The sequence below is a fragment of the Geospiza fortis genome, unplaced genomic scaffold (assembly GCF_000277835.1).
Source record: "Geospiza fortis unplaced genomic scaffold, GeoFor_1.0 scaffold112, whole genome shotgun sequence".
Taxonomy (NCBI): domain Eukaryota; kingdom Metazoa; phylum Chordata; class Aves; order Passeriformes; family Thraupidae; genus Geospiza; species Geospiza fortis.
Genome location: NW_005054298.1, coordinates 28,842,678 through 28,858,864, shown reverse-complemented (window position 1 = coordinate 28,858,864; position 16,187 = coordinate 28,842,678). Strand labels below are relative to the sequence as shown.

The 16,187-nt window shown below is 37.7% G+C and overlaps 1 protein-coding gene across 1 annotated transcript in view; it reads left to right on the top strand.

The window, feature by feature from the left end:
- The window catches only part of PMS1 (PMS1 homolog 1, mismatch repair system component), a 41,851-nt gene that overhangs the window by 24,149 nt on the left and 1,515 nt on the right, over window positions 1-16,187 (top strand). The window contains exons 8-11 of the mRNA XM_005415979.1: window positions 702-1,597; window positions 5,564-6,019; window positions 6,562-6,692; window positions 15,358-15,518. Coding sequence (XP_005416036.1) covers window positions 702-1,597; window positions 5,564-6,019; window positions 6,562-6,692; window positions 15,358-15,518 — 1,644 coding nt within the window. The remainder of the gene's footprint in view (window positions 1-701; window positions 1,598-5,563; window positions 6,020-6,561; window positions 6,693-15,357; window positions 15,519-16,187) is intronic.

Genomic DNA, 16,187 nt, shown 5'->3' with positions numbered 1-16,187 from the left:
TGGTTATTAATGTGCTTATTCAAAGTGAATATAGGTAGTCACACCAGTATGTTAATCCTCTTGTTCATAAAAACCTTTTGTATTTGTCTGTGTTATTCTTGCAAATGTCCTGCCTGTTAAGGGTCGCTTGTATGAAAATTAATATACAGCATTTTTGCATCTGATCTAGTTTTTCTTTGGCATTAGAAAAAGGGTTGGAGTTTCTTTTTTCTCTTTTTCTTTTTCTTTTTTTTTTATTTTTTTGTGGGTTTGGGTTTTTTATCTTGCTCATTTCCATCACTTGGTGCAAAGTTGAATTGGAAACATGGACCATGAAAGCACATCCACATGAAATTGGATGTTGCTGGTGCACCTGTTTTGGGTGTAAACTTCTAACTCCATATTAGTTAGGAATAACTTTACATGATACTGGTTTAAGTAGTCAAAACCCTGTTAAAACGAAAGCATTTAATTTGCTCTGTGATATCAGAGTAAACTAGTGAAGCAGAATGTCACAAAATATTTGAAGCTGAAAGTGTCCAGTTCAGAATCTTCAGGAATGTGTGAACAACTGAAATGCAATGATCTGCCCAGACATGTCTAAAGATTATTCCAAATAAGAGCACTTTGCATATTGTTCCATATTCTTGGTATCAGACAGTTACATTTTCAGGTGCACTTGTGTGTGTGTGTGTGTGTGTTTTCTCCTTTTTTTTTTCCAGGAATCTGTCTTACTTGCAGTTGAAAATGTGTTGAAATCACTGTATGGGCCACTACCTGCTGCAGTCCCTGGTGAAAGTAATAAAACAGATGTTACCTCAGAAGACATGTTTGTTCATAGAACAGACCAAACAGATGTGGCTGTTAATGAAATGGGACCATCTGGAAATGATGAGCTACACGCTCATACTTCATTCCTTTCACTCAGCAGTGATGTGCAAAACTGTCAAGCAGGAAAAAACGCAGAGATCTGCTTAAATCATCAGACATTTAGTGGTGATAATGTACACAGTTGCCTGGACAAAAGAGAGGTTTCTAAGAGTGATGCCTTTCCAGACAGTTCCTTAAATTTATTGCGTGAGGAGGAACAGAATGGACAGAATATGGGTGATATTCAAAGTAATAGTGTTCCTGTGGATCCCGAGTCTAAAAAAGCCAATGAGTGTGTTTTGAGTTGTGATAATATTGACAAAATAGATAAAAATGAGGAAGCTTTAGTCCCTAAGGACTTACCTGAAATCTCTGCTGATAGTTGGAGTATGGGAAGTGCATTTGAAGACATTCTGGGAGACAAGCTGGAACCTGTTAAGATCTTAATTCCTGGAGCTGGAGGGACAGTTAACAAGCAAAATGAATACACTGGTGAAAAAAGCAGTGATCTACAAAGCTCAGATCAAAGCATAAAGAAAAAAAATGTGATAAGTGAAAAATTTGGACGTGTGACAGCTTATGACTTAATTAATAGCAAAATAATAAAGAAACCAAAGTCTGCATTTGAATTTTTCACACATGAGTGTCGTCCAAAATTGATAGATGATAATCCAAAGACCAGCATGAATGACATCCTGCTGACAATTGAAGAGCAATGGAAGAATTTGAATGAAGAGGAAAAACGGAAGTAAGTTCAGGCTGTGTCTTGCTTCTGAATCTGGAAGCTACCAAAGAGTGACTTGCAATGAATTAAAGAAATTGTAACGTTCCAGTTATTTATGAAAAAATAGATAATGAATTTTGGCTTCTCAGGATCAGACTCAGTATTGTTTCACATCAGAGTTGTTGTGTTTTGCTGTGTGCAGTTGTGCCCTGCAGATTGGAATTATTCTTTCTGCCGCTGTGCTGTGCAGCAGTTGGATTAGGGACAGCAGTAGTTAGGGACAGTTTGCTGAACAGTTATTTAAAATAACAGGCAAGAAACTGATTGTTTGATTCCTACAAACTTCTAAGGGCAGCCTTTACAGTATCACTCCCAGTGCACTGTCCTTGAAAACCACCATGGCGATGGATGAGGCACTGTAGAGTTCTTCAGGGGTTTTTCAACTTTTATTACTATAAAGTGAGAATTCTTTTTTAGGAACTTTGGTACTCGAACACTGGGTAAATTCCATTCCTCCAAATTTCGTATGTATCTCAGCCAAGGCTATCTCAGAATTGTATTTGTAAAACCCAGTCCAATGGCACAAGGAATTCCTTTTTCCCCTAACCAGCTATTCCATTGCTGGTTCAGAGACTGTAGCACAGTCTAGATTTTAATCTGTTTCAGACAAGACCAAGTCTCTTTAAGGATTACAATCTGAATAGCTAAATTCCAAATTGTTCTAAAATGAATTGTCACTGAGTTTTTGAAATCCATTTGCAAGAAAAGGAAATATTTTAATAAGACATCTGCATTATTCTGAATGTTAGCTGTGTCAGAGTTAATTGAAAGCTTTTCACCCAGCTTCTGGTTTACCTAATTTAAAGTTTACTATGCAAGCAACATGCCATGGTCACAAACCCATACATGTGAGAAAGTGTTTTGTCCATAAGCAGAAATATTGATGTAATAGTAGAAATCTACTCCAATTATATTTATGCTTTTAATGAAATGAAACAAAAGATTCTGCCAGCTGTTTCAGAAAATTTTAATTTGCTCTGCTTTAGCTTTTGAGATTTCATGGTTGCTTTCCTGGTACAACTGTTATGTTAAAGAGTGTGCCTACAGATTAACTTTGCATTAGTTCAAGAAGGAGACATCTCTGGTAATCAAGTTTTCCTTATATGTAGGACTGATTGCAATATGTTACACACAGTGCATATATATTTTCCTTATATGTAGAATTTAGTCCCATGGCTGTTGAAGGAAATGAAGAATTCACCACTAGCTGTATCTATAAATACCAGCTTTGGTTTACCTTTCCACATTTATGATCTTAAAATTGCCTCAGAGAATAGCAAATAGGAGGAGATACACAGACAACTTTTTCTGCAGAGCAGCAATCCAGAAGGACTTGTGGCAGAGAACATGAGCCTTGCCTCCAGGTACTCTGGATAAATTGGGCCACCTAGAGGTAACAACAAATGTAAATACATCAGGGCAGCCGAGTGCCACAGCTGTACTTCGTGCATCATGCTGGCACAGCCCCACATTTCTTGGGCTCCACTCCTTCATCCTTCTGTGATAAAGTCCTGCCTTGTGCAATTGGTGTGCATGGTTTCAGCCTCTCTGTTTCTCTCTGTGGCCCCTCCATCGGGTCTCAATTAATTTAAATCCCTTCTGGGAGTAGTACAAGCACCAGATGTCTCATAGTGACACAGGATGGCCTTTTCAAAACAAGCCAGCATTTATTACACAACCGGAATGTCAAATGTTATGGTCTTTAGGTTATAATAGAGGAGGAAAGCTCCGTGCATGTCCATGCTGGCAGCATCACATATCCCCCTGCTTTGCAAAGGATTTCATTCCTTGCAGTCACTCGCCTCTTACTTAATACAGCTTGCATGTGTTTCTGGCCTTCATGTTTCCTGCATATCAGGCTCAGGTAGGAGTGGGAAAAATCCCTCCAAGTGCCATAACAGTGGCAGGAGTAGTTACCCTGAAGGTGTAGGAAAGGTTCAAAGTTACACACATTGTCATGGGACTAACAAATCACCTTGTCAGCACTCTGCAGTAATTCTTCATGAGTAGATTTGTACCTTGGGAGAAATATTTTTTCAGGTAGCATGGTCTTTGCTGTCAGAGTTTGCAACAAATACTCAAATTCAGATTATTTGTCTTATAAGGGCTGAGAGACATACGTTAAAAGGGGTTTCTTAGTATGCTCATTATTTTGTTTGGGTTTACGTTGCGAGGGGGAAAGAATATATCATTGGTCCATTTTTCTAGTTAAACCAAAGCTGCCTTTGAAACTAGACTTCATTCTACTCTTCCACTCTGCTTACTTCCACTTTTGCAAATTTTCATATCTTTAGGTTTTGTAGAATCAGAAGAAGGTCCTGAATTTGCAGTCTTAATTCACAAAGCAGGGAAATGCAGTTCTTGTAGTACTTGTTGGTTGTATGTTCCTCTGTGGAAGGATGTTCAGAATGGCAAAGGTGTTGTTCTCTCATAGTATATAAATCTGCAGTTTTTCTTTGGTGCTGGGCAAATCGCTGATACTGATGTGTATGAATTTGGAACATGCTCACAATCAAAGTTTGTAAGACTAGAATTTTTCTGGTGGTAGCCTAAACTGACAGGCAAGTTGGACTTTGTTTGGAAGTGCTTTCATTTTGGATTATCAGTGATCACTGAAGGCTCAATTCTCCTACACTTAAATGTTTTTCTGCATTACAGTTAGGTCTGTTCAAAATAAAGTATTTATTGATCTGGTCAAAGCTGTAAATGAATTTGGGATTAAAAAAAAATCTGTTCAAGTGATTTCATCCATTCATTTTAAAAGGAGCAGATGTTTTTTACCTTAATGTTTGCTCCATATTTTCTAGGACATGATTTATTGCAAGAAACTATTTAAGCTGACTTTTTTAGTTAACTAAATATTGGTACCATATGTGAATGCTAGCACATCATAATTAATTGCAAATGGTGACCCTTTTGTTGACCTTAATTTTCCAGCGTGCATACACATAATTGAATCAAACTGTTCCAGCAAGTAGCAATAAATAAATATGACCAGCTAAAATACTTATTTCCAATACTAACATATGATAGTACTGCTTTTTTTTGGTTTTGTTTTAATTGAAGATTAGACTGGTTTGAATTACCTTCTAGAATTCAGAATATCAAATAAGGGCAAAAAGAGAGAGTTCAGCAAATCACAACCTTTGCTTTCAGAAAAGTAAAATTCATAAGCAGTAGACAAGCATAAACCTGGGACCTGTAAAAGTTTGGTTATCTCACTGACATTTATAAACTCATTAAGAATCCATTCATATTGCAGAGGTTTAGTATGTAGTAATGTTTTAACCATTTAGACAGCATTTAGGGCGAGTTTTTATTAACTCTTTTTGAAAAATCTGTAAGATTGATTATTACTTACAGATTTCTGTGATAATCATACATATCTTCTATTCTTACACTTCATCTGGCTAATTTTAGGCCATTTGAAATCAAATACGCTTTTAAGTAAGTAAGACCTGGGGTTTGGGAAGTTATTCAAGCTCCAAAGTCCTGCTGGCCCCCGCAAGGCTGTAGAGCTCTAGAAGCTCAAACTACTTTGTGAATTGAGCTGGATGAGCCTGTGACAAAAAACTCCTTTGAGTTTGATTGCAAATTAAACAAGGGACTGAGGTGAAAAGAGCCTTGCTGTAGGTCTTTATATGATGCACTCTATTCCTTACAGTAATAGTTCCTCCACCTTACAGTAATTGAGGTTTTGCTGGTTGTCCTGAAGGAAAATTTCCAGCTTTTGTTCAAGATGGGATGTAACAGAGTCACCATCATCATCTCAATTGCAGTGGGCAGCATGTTGATGTGGATACTTGAATGGACCATGGGTGTGGTTCTTGGCTCTTGAAATGGTTACCTTTTCTTCTGCTTTAGTGTGTTAGGGGTTGGGGTCTGGAACTTTTTATCTGCTGATGCTACTGGTTTGTTTTGTCCTTCAAGTTATGAAATAAAAGCCACTAAGGACCAGGAACGGTACAACAGAGAGGTCAGGAAAGCCAATGCACAGCCAATGCACCGACCAGCAAAGGAGGCAGAAAAACACAAAGCCAAGCTGAAGAGTTCTGCATCTGACCAGCAGAAGCTTGATAAGATATTTCATAACCAGATTGAAAAGAAGGGGAAACTGGAACAGCCTGTGAAAATTGTGACAGTGCCCTTTTCTCTGAGTTCCTGTAGACGTCACCTTCAGAGACAAGAGAAAAATATTTCAGATGAACATGAACTTTTCCTGATCCGTCGTCAGAGTTTTCCTGATGTCTGGATACTTGCTACTGAAAAAAATGTCAAGTTGCTGAATCCGTATAGACTGGAAGAGGCCCTGCTATGTAAGAGATTATTGATGAACCATAAGCTTCCACTAGAGAAACTGGACAATCCAATTGTGTTAACAGACAGGTACAGTACTATTGAGCAAAAATGTATATATTACTTGAAACATCGGTTTATAATTATTTACAGTAAACTCTGGCAAGGCCCTGTTTGCCAGTGCTGGGCTTATTTGTGCACTCACTTATCTATTAAAACAGAGCTTTGGGTTTTATACTTTGATCTTGAAGTACTGAGCGCACTTGGTCTTATTCTAGTTGAAATAAGTAGGATCTTTGACTAGTTTCCTTGGTAGTGCATCAAATACAAATTTCCTCCCCCGGAAGAAAACTAAAGCTCCACATTTTCACAACTTCACTTTAACTGATTTTCCCTCAAGAATTAGGAAATGGCTGATAGAATTATTATTACTGTATGCCTAAGTTCAGTCCCCTCACTAAGATAAGTGAATAGTTCTCATTTTGTTTCTTTAAGCAATTGTTTTTCCAAAATACTTTATAAAATCTTGATAACTCCTTATCACTCGATATCTCTTTCTGTGGTTTTTGCATGCTTGTAATTTTCACATAAGGGATGTTGGTTTTTAACACTTGGGGATTTTTTTTTTCCAGTCTTATTGGTGGATCTCAGTATATAGCTGCTCTTTATAAAATGCAGAAGAATTACCAGAGTTTCCATGGACCAGGTTATTTGTCAGATCCAAGGCTTGTAGCAAATGGATTCCAGATAAAAGTGATAGAAGGTATGATGGTTTTAAAATCTATTAGTTGCATTGGAGCTTGCTTCCTATGATTTAATGATTTAAATTATTGTTAATATGGATCATGTTATTCTGCATTACCTTGTCTTTTAAAGCTCTAGCATTGTGCTTTCCTTACCATTGAGATATATTTATTTCTTGGCAGAGAATGTAATCTTCCACACAGAACACTGAGTAATAGAAACTGATGACTGAAGAGAAAACTTAAATAGTATTTCAAAGAATGCTCTGAAATGCATTTTTTCCTCAATTCTTCCTTCTTTTCTCAAAATGCTCAATGCCCATATCCTCAATTGTCATTCTGATATAATTTAGCTTAAACTGACAGGAATTCCTGAGCCCAGGCACCTTCTACCAAGTATGTGCTTTAGCTGACTACTGTACTGCTGAGCATTAAGGAGGTCCAGTAAGGAGCTGGATCCTGGTTAATGTCATACTTTTCTATTAAAATTGTAACCCAGAGCCCAAAGGGGCCAGCAAAGAGATGGTCAAAGGATCACCACACCTTTTCTCCGAGTTTGATTTGAATACATTCTGAAGGAATATACTTTTCAATACCTCTCTTGATCACAGAAAAATGCATTTCATAGATTTTTTCACTTTATCAAGAGAAGTCAAAGGTCTTTACATCTTTCTGAAGAATGTTTTCTAGGACGTGCTGGAAACCTAGGGGTGACCCAGTGGAGGTTCTGCAGATCACGAATTCTATAGCAGAATTCCAAGAAAAGCAAGCTTCCTTGGGGGTAACACCTAGCTGACAGCTCAGGGAAAAGATTGGCCATAAGAGCTGTTAGAAATGCTATAGCTTCATGTGTTACAGATCCCCACATATGTACAGTGATGACAGATGTACTGTAACATATGGGATCTTTTAAGGGTAGGTACAAAAAAGGGATGTAGACCAACTCCTTCACTCAGAGGCTGGCTCTTGTGAAGAACTGAGCCAAAGCTGTTTTCCTTACTGGATCACGCACAGCAAAAACAAGAAACTTCCTTCTGACTGACTAAATCTCCACATAAATACCAACACCTCAGTAGAAGAGGTGTTGATATTAATCATGATAATAATCATGGAATGAATGATTAGGGAAATAAAGCATGTACTGTAAGAGGCTGCTCTTATATGGTTTACTCAGACAAGCAGATCAAAAGCTGAGGACATCTATGATATGTCCTTAGGCAAGTATGGGAGAGAGGGATTGTCGCTTAGCACTTTTGCTCACCAACTTTTTTTTTTTACCTCCTGATATTCTAAGTTTGCTCAAAATCTAATTAATGTAACCTAGACATGAATAAATTGAATGTGAAAATTTGAAGATACATAATTTTTCATCCTGGATGAAGAGTTTAATTTCTAGTTTATTTCTAAGCAACAGTAGAAAGTTGGTGACCAGTCTTGTAGTACTGCAGATGTCTCATGGTTAAACCACAGCCAGCAGCTCAGCCCCACACAGCCACTCATTCATTTACTCCCCTCTCAGTGGGATGGGGGAGAGAACTGGAAGGGTAAAAGTGAGAAAACTTGTGGGTTGAGATATAAAGACCATTTAACAGGTAAAACAAAAGCTGTGTACAGAAAAAGGAATTAGTTCACTGCTTCTCATGGGCAGGCAGGTGTTCACCTGACCCCAAAAAAGCTGGGCTCCATCCCATGGAATGGTCATTTGGGAGGACAAACATCATCACAGCACTCCATTTCCTTCTCCTTGCCCCGGATCTATGAGCTTGGTGCCACATGGTCTGGAATGTCCCTTGGGTCAGCTGCCCAGCTGTGTCCCTTCCCAGCTCCTTGTGCACCCCCAGCCTCCTCACTGGTGGGGTGGGGTGAGGAGCAGAAAGGGCCTTGATGCTGTGTAAGCCCTGCTCAGCTGTGACAAAACATCCCTGTCTTACCAGCACTGTTTCCTGCACCCGTCCAAAACAGCCCATACTAACTGCTGTGAACAAAAGTGGCTGTCTTGGCCAAAACATAACTATTTTTAAGACAGCTTGCTTATTTTAAGAGCAGTATTTTAACACTATAATAACAAAGGACTTGACACAGTAATTGGAACATAGTCTTCCCATCCTGTGTTCCTAAGGTGTAAATTTAAGTAAATGAAATCTCAAGGAAACTGTACTTGTTTGGTTTACACTTAGTGAAAGTGCTTTGTATGCACTGTGGAGGTTGATGAACCATAGGAATAGCCCAGTAAAGAATGGCAACCTAATTCAGTTCTTTGTCCTACTTTTCTATTTTAACTACTTGACTGAAAAGTTAATGAGTCTTGTCAGTCATGTTTATAAGCTTCTGCTGATGACATTATAGCAGTTACAGCCTTTTTTATTAAAAGAGCATGCCACTGTAGATGAAGGTAGAAATACCAGCAAACAAGTGGAATTTCTTTCTTCTTCCCAGCTTTTTTCTAACTGACCCAAAGATTTCTTCTTAATCAGTTTCTCCTCTTTTTTTAAACTTGTCCCTGAAATACACTATCTTCTACAAATACTTAGTAGAGTTGATTTTTAGTCACACAGGTATTACTTTTTAACATTCCTAATGTGTCCTTCTCTGGGAATTTCACTATGAAGTTTAAGGTGATTTAATTCATAGATTCTTGTATAATCTTTACAGAAGGGGACTTTTGTATATCAGGAGTGATTTGTCCCACTTAAACCTGAGTATTCTGTAGGATCTCTCAGCTCTGAAAGAACCAGTTTGTTTCATAAAACATCTTTCACAATCCTTATTAGAAGCATTACCTTTTTTCACTGTCTGTGTTCACTGTCTGTTTTTGTGGGGTTTTTGAAATTCAGACACATCCTGAACGAGAAGCATTCTGATGTTTTTGAACTAGAATTTCCTTCAGAAAAGTTATGTTTCTTCAGGATATATTGTCAGGTTTTTTGGGCCAGAGGTTCCTACTTTGCATGGTGGATGATGCTTGCTGTGGAGAGGTCCTAGAATGGAAATGTGCCATTAACCCATGGTAACTGGAGAGTTTCTCCTTAGCAGCATCCGTAGGAGCACACCAAAATCCCATTCTTTGTGCACACAACCTCTGAAACTAATTTTTTCCTATCTTTTTGGATTAATTGGATCAGTCCTAGTATTTGCTGTTTCTCAGCTGAACTGAACTATCAGCTCTTTCTCTCTGCCAGGGTCTGATGCAGCATATTCAGAAATCTGAATTTTCCTCTGGGACTTCAGCCCTGATATGGTCATAATAGATATTCCTTTCTGACTGCTGATTGATTTATTTCTCATTAATAGACACTTATTAGCACTTGTTAATATGCATGGCTTCCTTTTTCATCCTGAGTGAAGAGTTTTATTTTCTTTAGTAGAAAATTTATTTTTTCTGACAGAGAGATCCTCTTACATTGCAAGCAAATTTATTGATTGATTGATTAATCGATTGATTTCTTAAGATTTTAATTTCAATGTGCAGGTGGTATTTCTAGTAATTTCTTTTTGCAAAATAACAAGCCCTTCTGTTGATCCATGCAAATAAGACTGTGATGCCATCGTAGCTCTAAGATACCTCCCAAAACAAGAGCAAAGGAAATTTAGCTGCTTCAATTTGACATTCAGATGTTTTAGTCATAGAAGAGGCTTTCCTTGACCCATGGTGGTTTCTTAAGAGGATTGTCAGTCTAGTAGGTTGCACTGATTATTTGTTTAAATCTCTACAGATATTCTTCTATCAAAGAGAAGGACCCAGAGTATTGCTGCTCATTACCATATATTAAGTCTACTCATAATACCCAGATGCTAACTTGGAACATTGGACCTCTTGCCTTTGGTATTGCACACTCCACTAGGACAGCTTCCTAGATAACTATTGATGCCTTAAGCTTTAGCTTTCATATTTTTCACATTCTCTACTGCCCTAGTGTGGAACTCTAAACTTAATATAAAGTGTGAGCAAGTTCTCCTCACAGTTTAGTCAGACAAAACAATCCTTTTGCAGCCTGAGAACCAAGGACACCATTGCAGCTTCGGGCCCAAAAATGTAAACAATGGCAAATTGAAGAGAGCAGTCTGGGAGGATGGGACTTCATAACCTGAATCTGTTATTGGACAATTAACTCCAATATTTAAATGGACCAAAACTTATAAAAGTGTGAAAACTCGTGACTCAGGGTCCATCTTGGGTAGAGCCATGGCCAGGCTCTTGTACTGCCCAAGGTGTATCCTTTGAAGGTCTCTTAATAAATTCCTACTTTATTCCTTTAACTCTGTCCAGCCTCTGTTCCAGGTAGCCTCTCTAGGCATCACTATAATGATTTAAATTCAAATATAGGACCATAGGTTTATTCCTTATTTTCTTGTGGTGTTGGGGTGTTTTGCAGAACTGAATGCTTATTTATTTTAAAAAGCCCTGAGCAGCTGCCTGAATCTGGAAGGTGACCAGTAATTCCTGTGTTGCATAAGGTTTGCATCTCAACTGATCTTTTTTAAAAATGCTTCTTTGCAGTTCAGAATCTTAGCTTCTGCTAACTTGTGGCACAGAGGGGCTTTTTATGAAGATTTTCATTCTTATGGCTTCTTACTTGAAAAAGAACTCACCCAGAAAGTATTAATTTTTCCTTACTTGGATGACATGTTAGGGGCAGTGTCATTCATAGGATAAAAAATGAGTCATTCATTAATCTTGCATTAATCTTGGGATCAATACTGAGAAACTGAATCTTATTTCCTTGCAGTGCTTGGAATTCATAGAAATACAACGCTGTTCTTTAATGGTCAATATCTTTTAGCTAGTGGGGTGGTTCTGAGCTTTCATAATTTACTAGGAGTCTTTCTCACAGGCCTTGCTCTGAACCCCATGACACCATGTGGCACTAGATAAACTACTCCTAGTAGGTTTTTGGAAGGTCTAATTAGCTGTTTACTTCCTGGAAAGAACTCAGTTCCACATGGAGTTTTGTTCTTGTTCTGCCATTTTGGTGGGAAAGCTCCTTAAATGTCTTTATTTTCACAAATGCACCTTTGGATGTTAATTTTTGCAAGAGTGTGGGAATTGGAGGCCTTGCTTGCCTATTGTTTCATTTGAGGATAAGTCTGCCTTTTGAATGTGTTCTTGCTAGAAGACAGAAAGGTAATCTACCTTTACTCTCTTCAGAGACTCTGTATGACTGCAGCCAAAGTTATTCCAAGTATCCTAGATATTGGAAGTGCCCCATCTGCCTCATGTTTTTGGTAGATTAAGATCTTTGTATTGTCTCCCTGTTTCTCTCAGTATTAACTGCTCATCAGTCTAAGGAGTTTTCAACTAGATTTTTTTCTGGATAGCTCACAGTGAAAAACATGTTGTGAAATAGCCAAGAAAACACTTCTTGCTGTCCGTGTGTCAGTTAGGCAAAATCAATGGTTTCTTTGTGGAATGTGCCAGTTGTTGTAATTTGCAAAGCTGTGACGCTGAGCTCCAGTCTGTCTTCCACTGCCCTCCCACCCCCTCATGTTCTGGCCTTACTGAGGCTTCAAGTGATGCTACCTTTGGGAGAGCAGTCTGTTTGCTTTTACTTAATAAAGCAAATTACTTAATACTCAGTGTTCTGGGACCTGCCAGGCATTTGTTTGCTCACAGTGACCCCTTCGTGCAGGGAACACTTCAAGAAGTAAGATGGATTACTTTCTGTCCAGTTCTTCTTAAGATGTATTTATTATATGTGCCTTCACTGCACATCTGTCTGTTTGCCTTTGGGAAAGGCCTAGAGAGAGATGGGAATTCTTGGCTGGAGAGGAACTGAGACCAAGGAACACACCTTAGCTGGTATTGTATCCATGCTGGGTCTTGAGCCATGCTCCAAGGCAGGCTTTTAGGGTAGAATTGTCTGCCTCATGCAGTCAACACGAGTATGTCCAAAGAATGTGCTTATAAGGCCTCAAAGAGCAGTAATAGGTAAATAACCCATTGGTCTTGGTGACATGAAAGACCAGTAATAGGTAAATAACCTATTGTTCTTGGTGATAGGAACTGCCTCAGCTCTTATAATCCACCAGTGGAAAACCATGCTACAATTTAATTTCAGTTTGACTTTGACCACAGACTGGGACATAGACAGTGTTATAGTGTCACCTAATCTAGATGGCAGCTGGAAGGGAACAGTTTTTCCTGGCCATCAAGAAGGAATTATCCAAAGATGATTGTAAATGCTTCGTTTGGAAAGAGAAAGGGGAAATTTGTAACAATGAGAAATCCACATTTTTACTCATTTGAAAGCTAGTTTATTTGTTCATGGAAACACTTTCCTTGGAAGTTGCAAAGTATTTCAGAGAAACTACTATGGCAACTGTTTGAGAACTGCTGTTTGAATACTCAAAAATCCCAATATATACTTTGTTACAAATTTAGAAGTACATTGAGGCTTGGACATCTGCTTGAATCATCAAGTGTTGCCAATATCAGAGTTCCTGCAGAGGCTTGCAGATAATACTTGTTAATCAGCATGCAATGGGGCTACTTTGCAGTTTAAAGAATATTAGCAGAAAAGGAGAGTGGCACACAAAGAGAAATACCAAAAAAATAAACCTCCCTTAGCCAGGGTTTGTATTGTTTATTCTTATGTTAAACTCTTTCAAGCCCACTTTTGACTTTCAGATGAAAAAGGAAAATGGTGAAGCCGAATCTGGCTGTCAGAATTTGCAGATGGAGCAATGGCTATTGGTGAAGCTGAAGAGTATAGCAGGAAATGTTTTGCAAATTCAGAACCTCACTGTCATAAAATTTTAAAAGGAAGTACAGGAAATACAGGTTTATAAACTGAATGTCTAAATACCCGAAACTTAAAAAAATTGTGTCCTGTCTTTGGTAGCACATAGAGGGGTAATTATTAAAAGGTTTTCAAACAGACTAAGTTCTAATTTTAGAGAGAAAGCAGCAGAATCAAATGGTCTGGAATAGTTCCTCAAATCTAATCTGTAATTAAATCAAAAATAGGACAAAAATTAAGACAAAATATCTGAAGGAGATTTTAAAAAGAGACTTTATCTTTTCCTCCTGTCCTTTACTGACAGGCTTGCCCATGGGGAAATATTAGCATAGTACATCATCTTTTCTCACCTTTATATCTGTCAAACTTTCATATAATTTAACATTTTGCTTTAAGCTGAATCTGAACACAGGTTTACAGTATTATATAAAAACATGTCTCTGCTTGCTGGCTGCAATTAGGGAAAAGCAGCTTGAAAAAAGAAGGAAGACAATGCTGGGTGGAAAATGAAATAAGTTTTCAGATGTAAAGCAGTGTTTATTACATAGCTGGAAGAAGGTTATGTGATTTTTGGGGGGAGGGGGGATGAGGGGCTGTTCCCTATATCAAATTCCCACTGGTCAAAGTGTCTCATGCCATGAAGCTTAAAGAGGCCCAAGAGCATTATTTACCCAGTGACACACCCATATTTAGGAAAAGTTTCAACCTGCACAGTTATCCTGTTCATCTTGTTTAATGACTGTCATGTAGTGCCTGGACATGGATAACTCAGCTTCATTCTACCAGTAATGAAAGTACATCTAGCTGACTTATGATGCATACATATTTTCTCTCACTTCTGAAATATTTCATGTTTTTGTTTGGATTAGGAACAGGAATTATGCCTTGTGAGAGTTTGTTAGTTTAATCCACCTTGGAGCAATCTATTTGTCTCCAGCTCTTTTGACTTTACAAAAACTATTTATGACTTGAGCTGAAGGTAATTTATCCTACCTGGAGCAATTAGATGAGAGTGGATTTATTTTCTTTAGTAATTCAGTTTTTCTATGTCTTTGTGAAAGTTTGTACTTGTTAGGCTTGTAGAGGAAGAAAAGCAAAGGTAGCTGTGCAGGTTGGGCTGAGGTTTCTCAGATGCACACAAGATGAATGAGAGGATAGTCTGAATGAGAATATGTGAGCCTGGCCACCAGAGAACTTACTTCTAACTGGAATGGAAAAAAAGTTGCTATACCGGAACAACTTCAATCAATTTTCTCTCCTGAAATGTGAATAAGAAGGGAAATCATATAGGCCTCAATGCTTGAATAGACACTCTGTTAGAAAGGCTGTTTAATTTTTTATTCATCATTCCTACTCAGAGTGTTACCTGCTCCAGCAGTGATACCATATGAATGATAAAATGAACTCACTCAGTCACAGAGCCTCTAGTTTTATGGGTTTGAGTTTTTCCTCAGATGTGGTAGGAGAAAAAAAATGCTTTTTATTTCAATAGAATCCAAATTTGTTATGATAACATTTGAACTCTACAGATGTTTAAACCACTTACATAGGAAATAGTGCCAACACTGTTTTAATTTTTTCAAACTAAATTGTGTTTTATTGCTAGCTTCAACTTTAATTTTATGTATGTTTAATTAAAGTCACAGAAGCTTTAATTAAAGTTGTGCTCAATACGAGGAATGCTGCAAATGTTTTAAGCATTAAACGGTGCCAGCTAGGATTTGGATTAATGTAAGCTGAGACATTTGTGATGTGAATAAACACACATCATCATAATGAAACATTGTGCAAATAAATGCTTTTCATTCCAAGGGAGGAACAAAAAAGTTTCCTAATTGTATTGGACTAAAGTACTAAATTACTTTGCATCAGTTTAATTTTCTGTGAATTGCTATAGAATAGAAATCAAAGCAATGCATGAATTACTGTTTTGTTTTTGTATTTTCAGGTGTTTCAGCTGCAGAAAGTCATCTGGAAATAGAAGGGATGGCAAATTGTCTGCCGTATTATGGAATTTCTGATTTGAAAGAAATTCTGAATGCAGTAGTTAACAGAAATGCAAAGGAGATATGTGAATGTAGGCCTCTCAAAGTGATAAACTACTTGGAGGTGAGACAGAAGCTTTCTTTTAGTATTAGCCAGCTAAACTTGTAATAATTCCTGAAACAGCTTGAAAATCTTTCTTCCACTTTGTGTTTTAATTGATTTCATTGTGTTCTAAACAGAATTTTAGAACTTGAAAAAGAGAGTATCATATCCTCTCTGAGTTGTGTATTCCTTACCAAAATGCTTCCATCAGATATACCCAAAAGCAGTCACCCAGTGTGATATAGCATATGCCAAAAGGTGATTTTCACAAAGTGTTTCCTCTGTAAGGCACTTCTCAGACTGGAAGGGCATTTCTCCATGTTAGGATAGAAAACTGCCACAGAATGGCAGTGATTCATGTTAATATTTTCTGTGCAAATAATAAATTGTCCATTCAGAGACAATAATGGTATGAAGTTTCAGAGATAACTAATAGATATGGTTCTAGTTAAAGCTGGAGTAAACAATAGTAGTAGTAATCACTTCCTGTCTAGCTGTTTCACTAATGCTCTTCGATTCCAATTCTCTTCAAAAAGGTTACCAAAATATATGTAAAGTCTCTTCTTACTAAGGCATTTATAACATGCCTCATTTATAATATGAATTGGGTTACTTCAAACTGGGACCCAGGCACATACTTACACAGGGTATGTGTTTTATCTTTTAAGCATTATTACACAAATCTTTCCC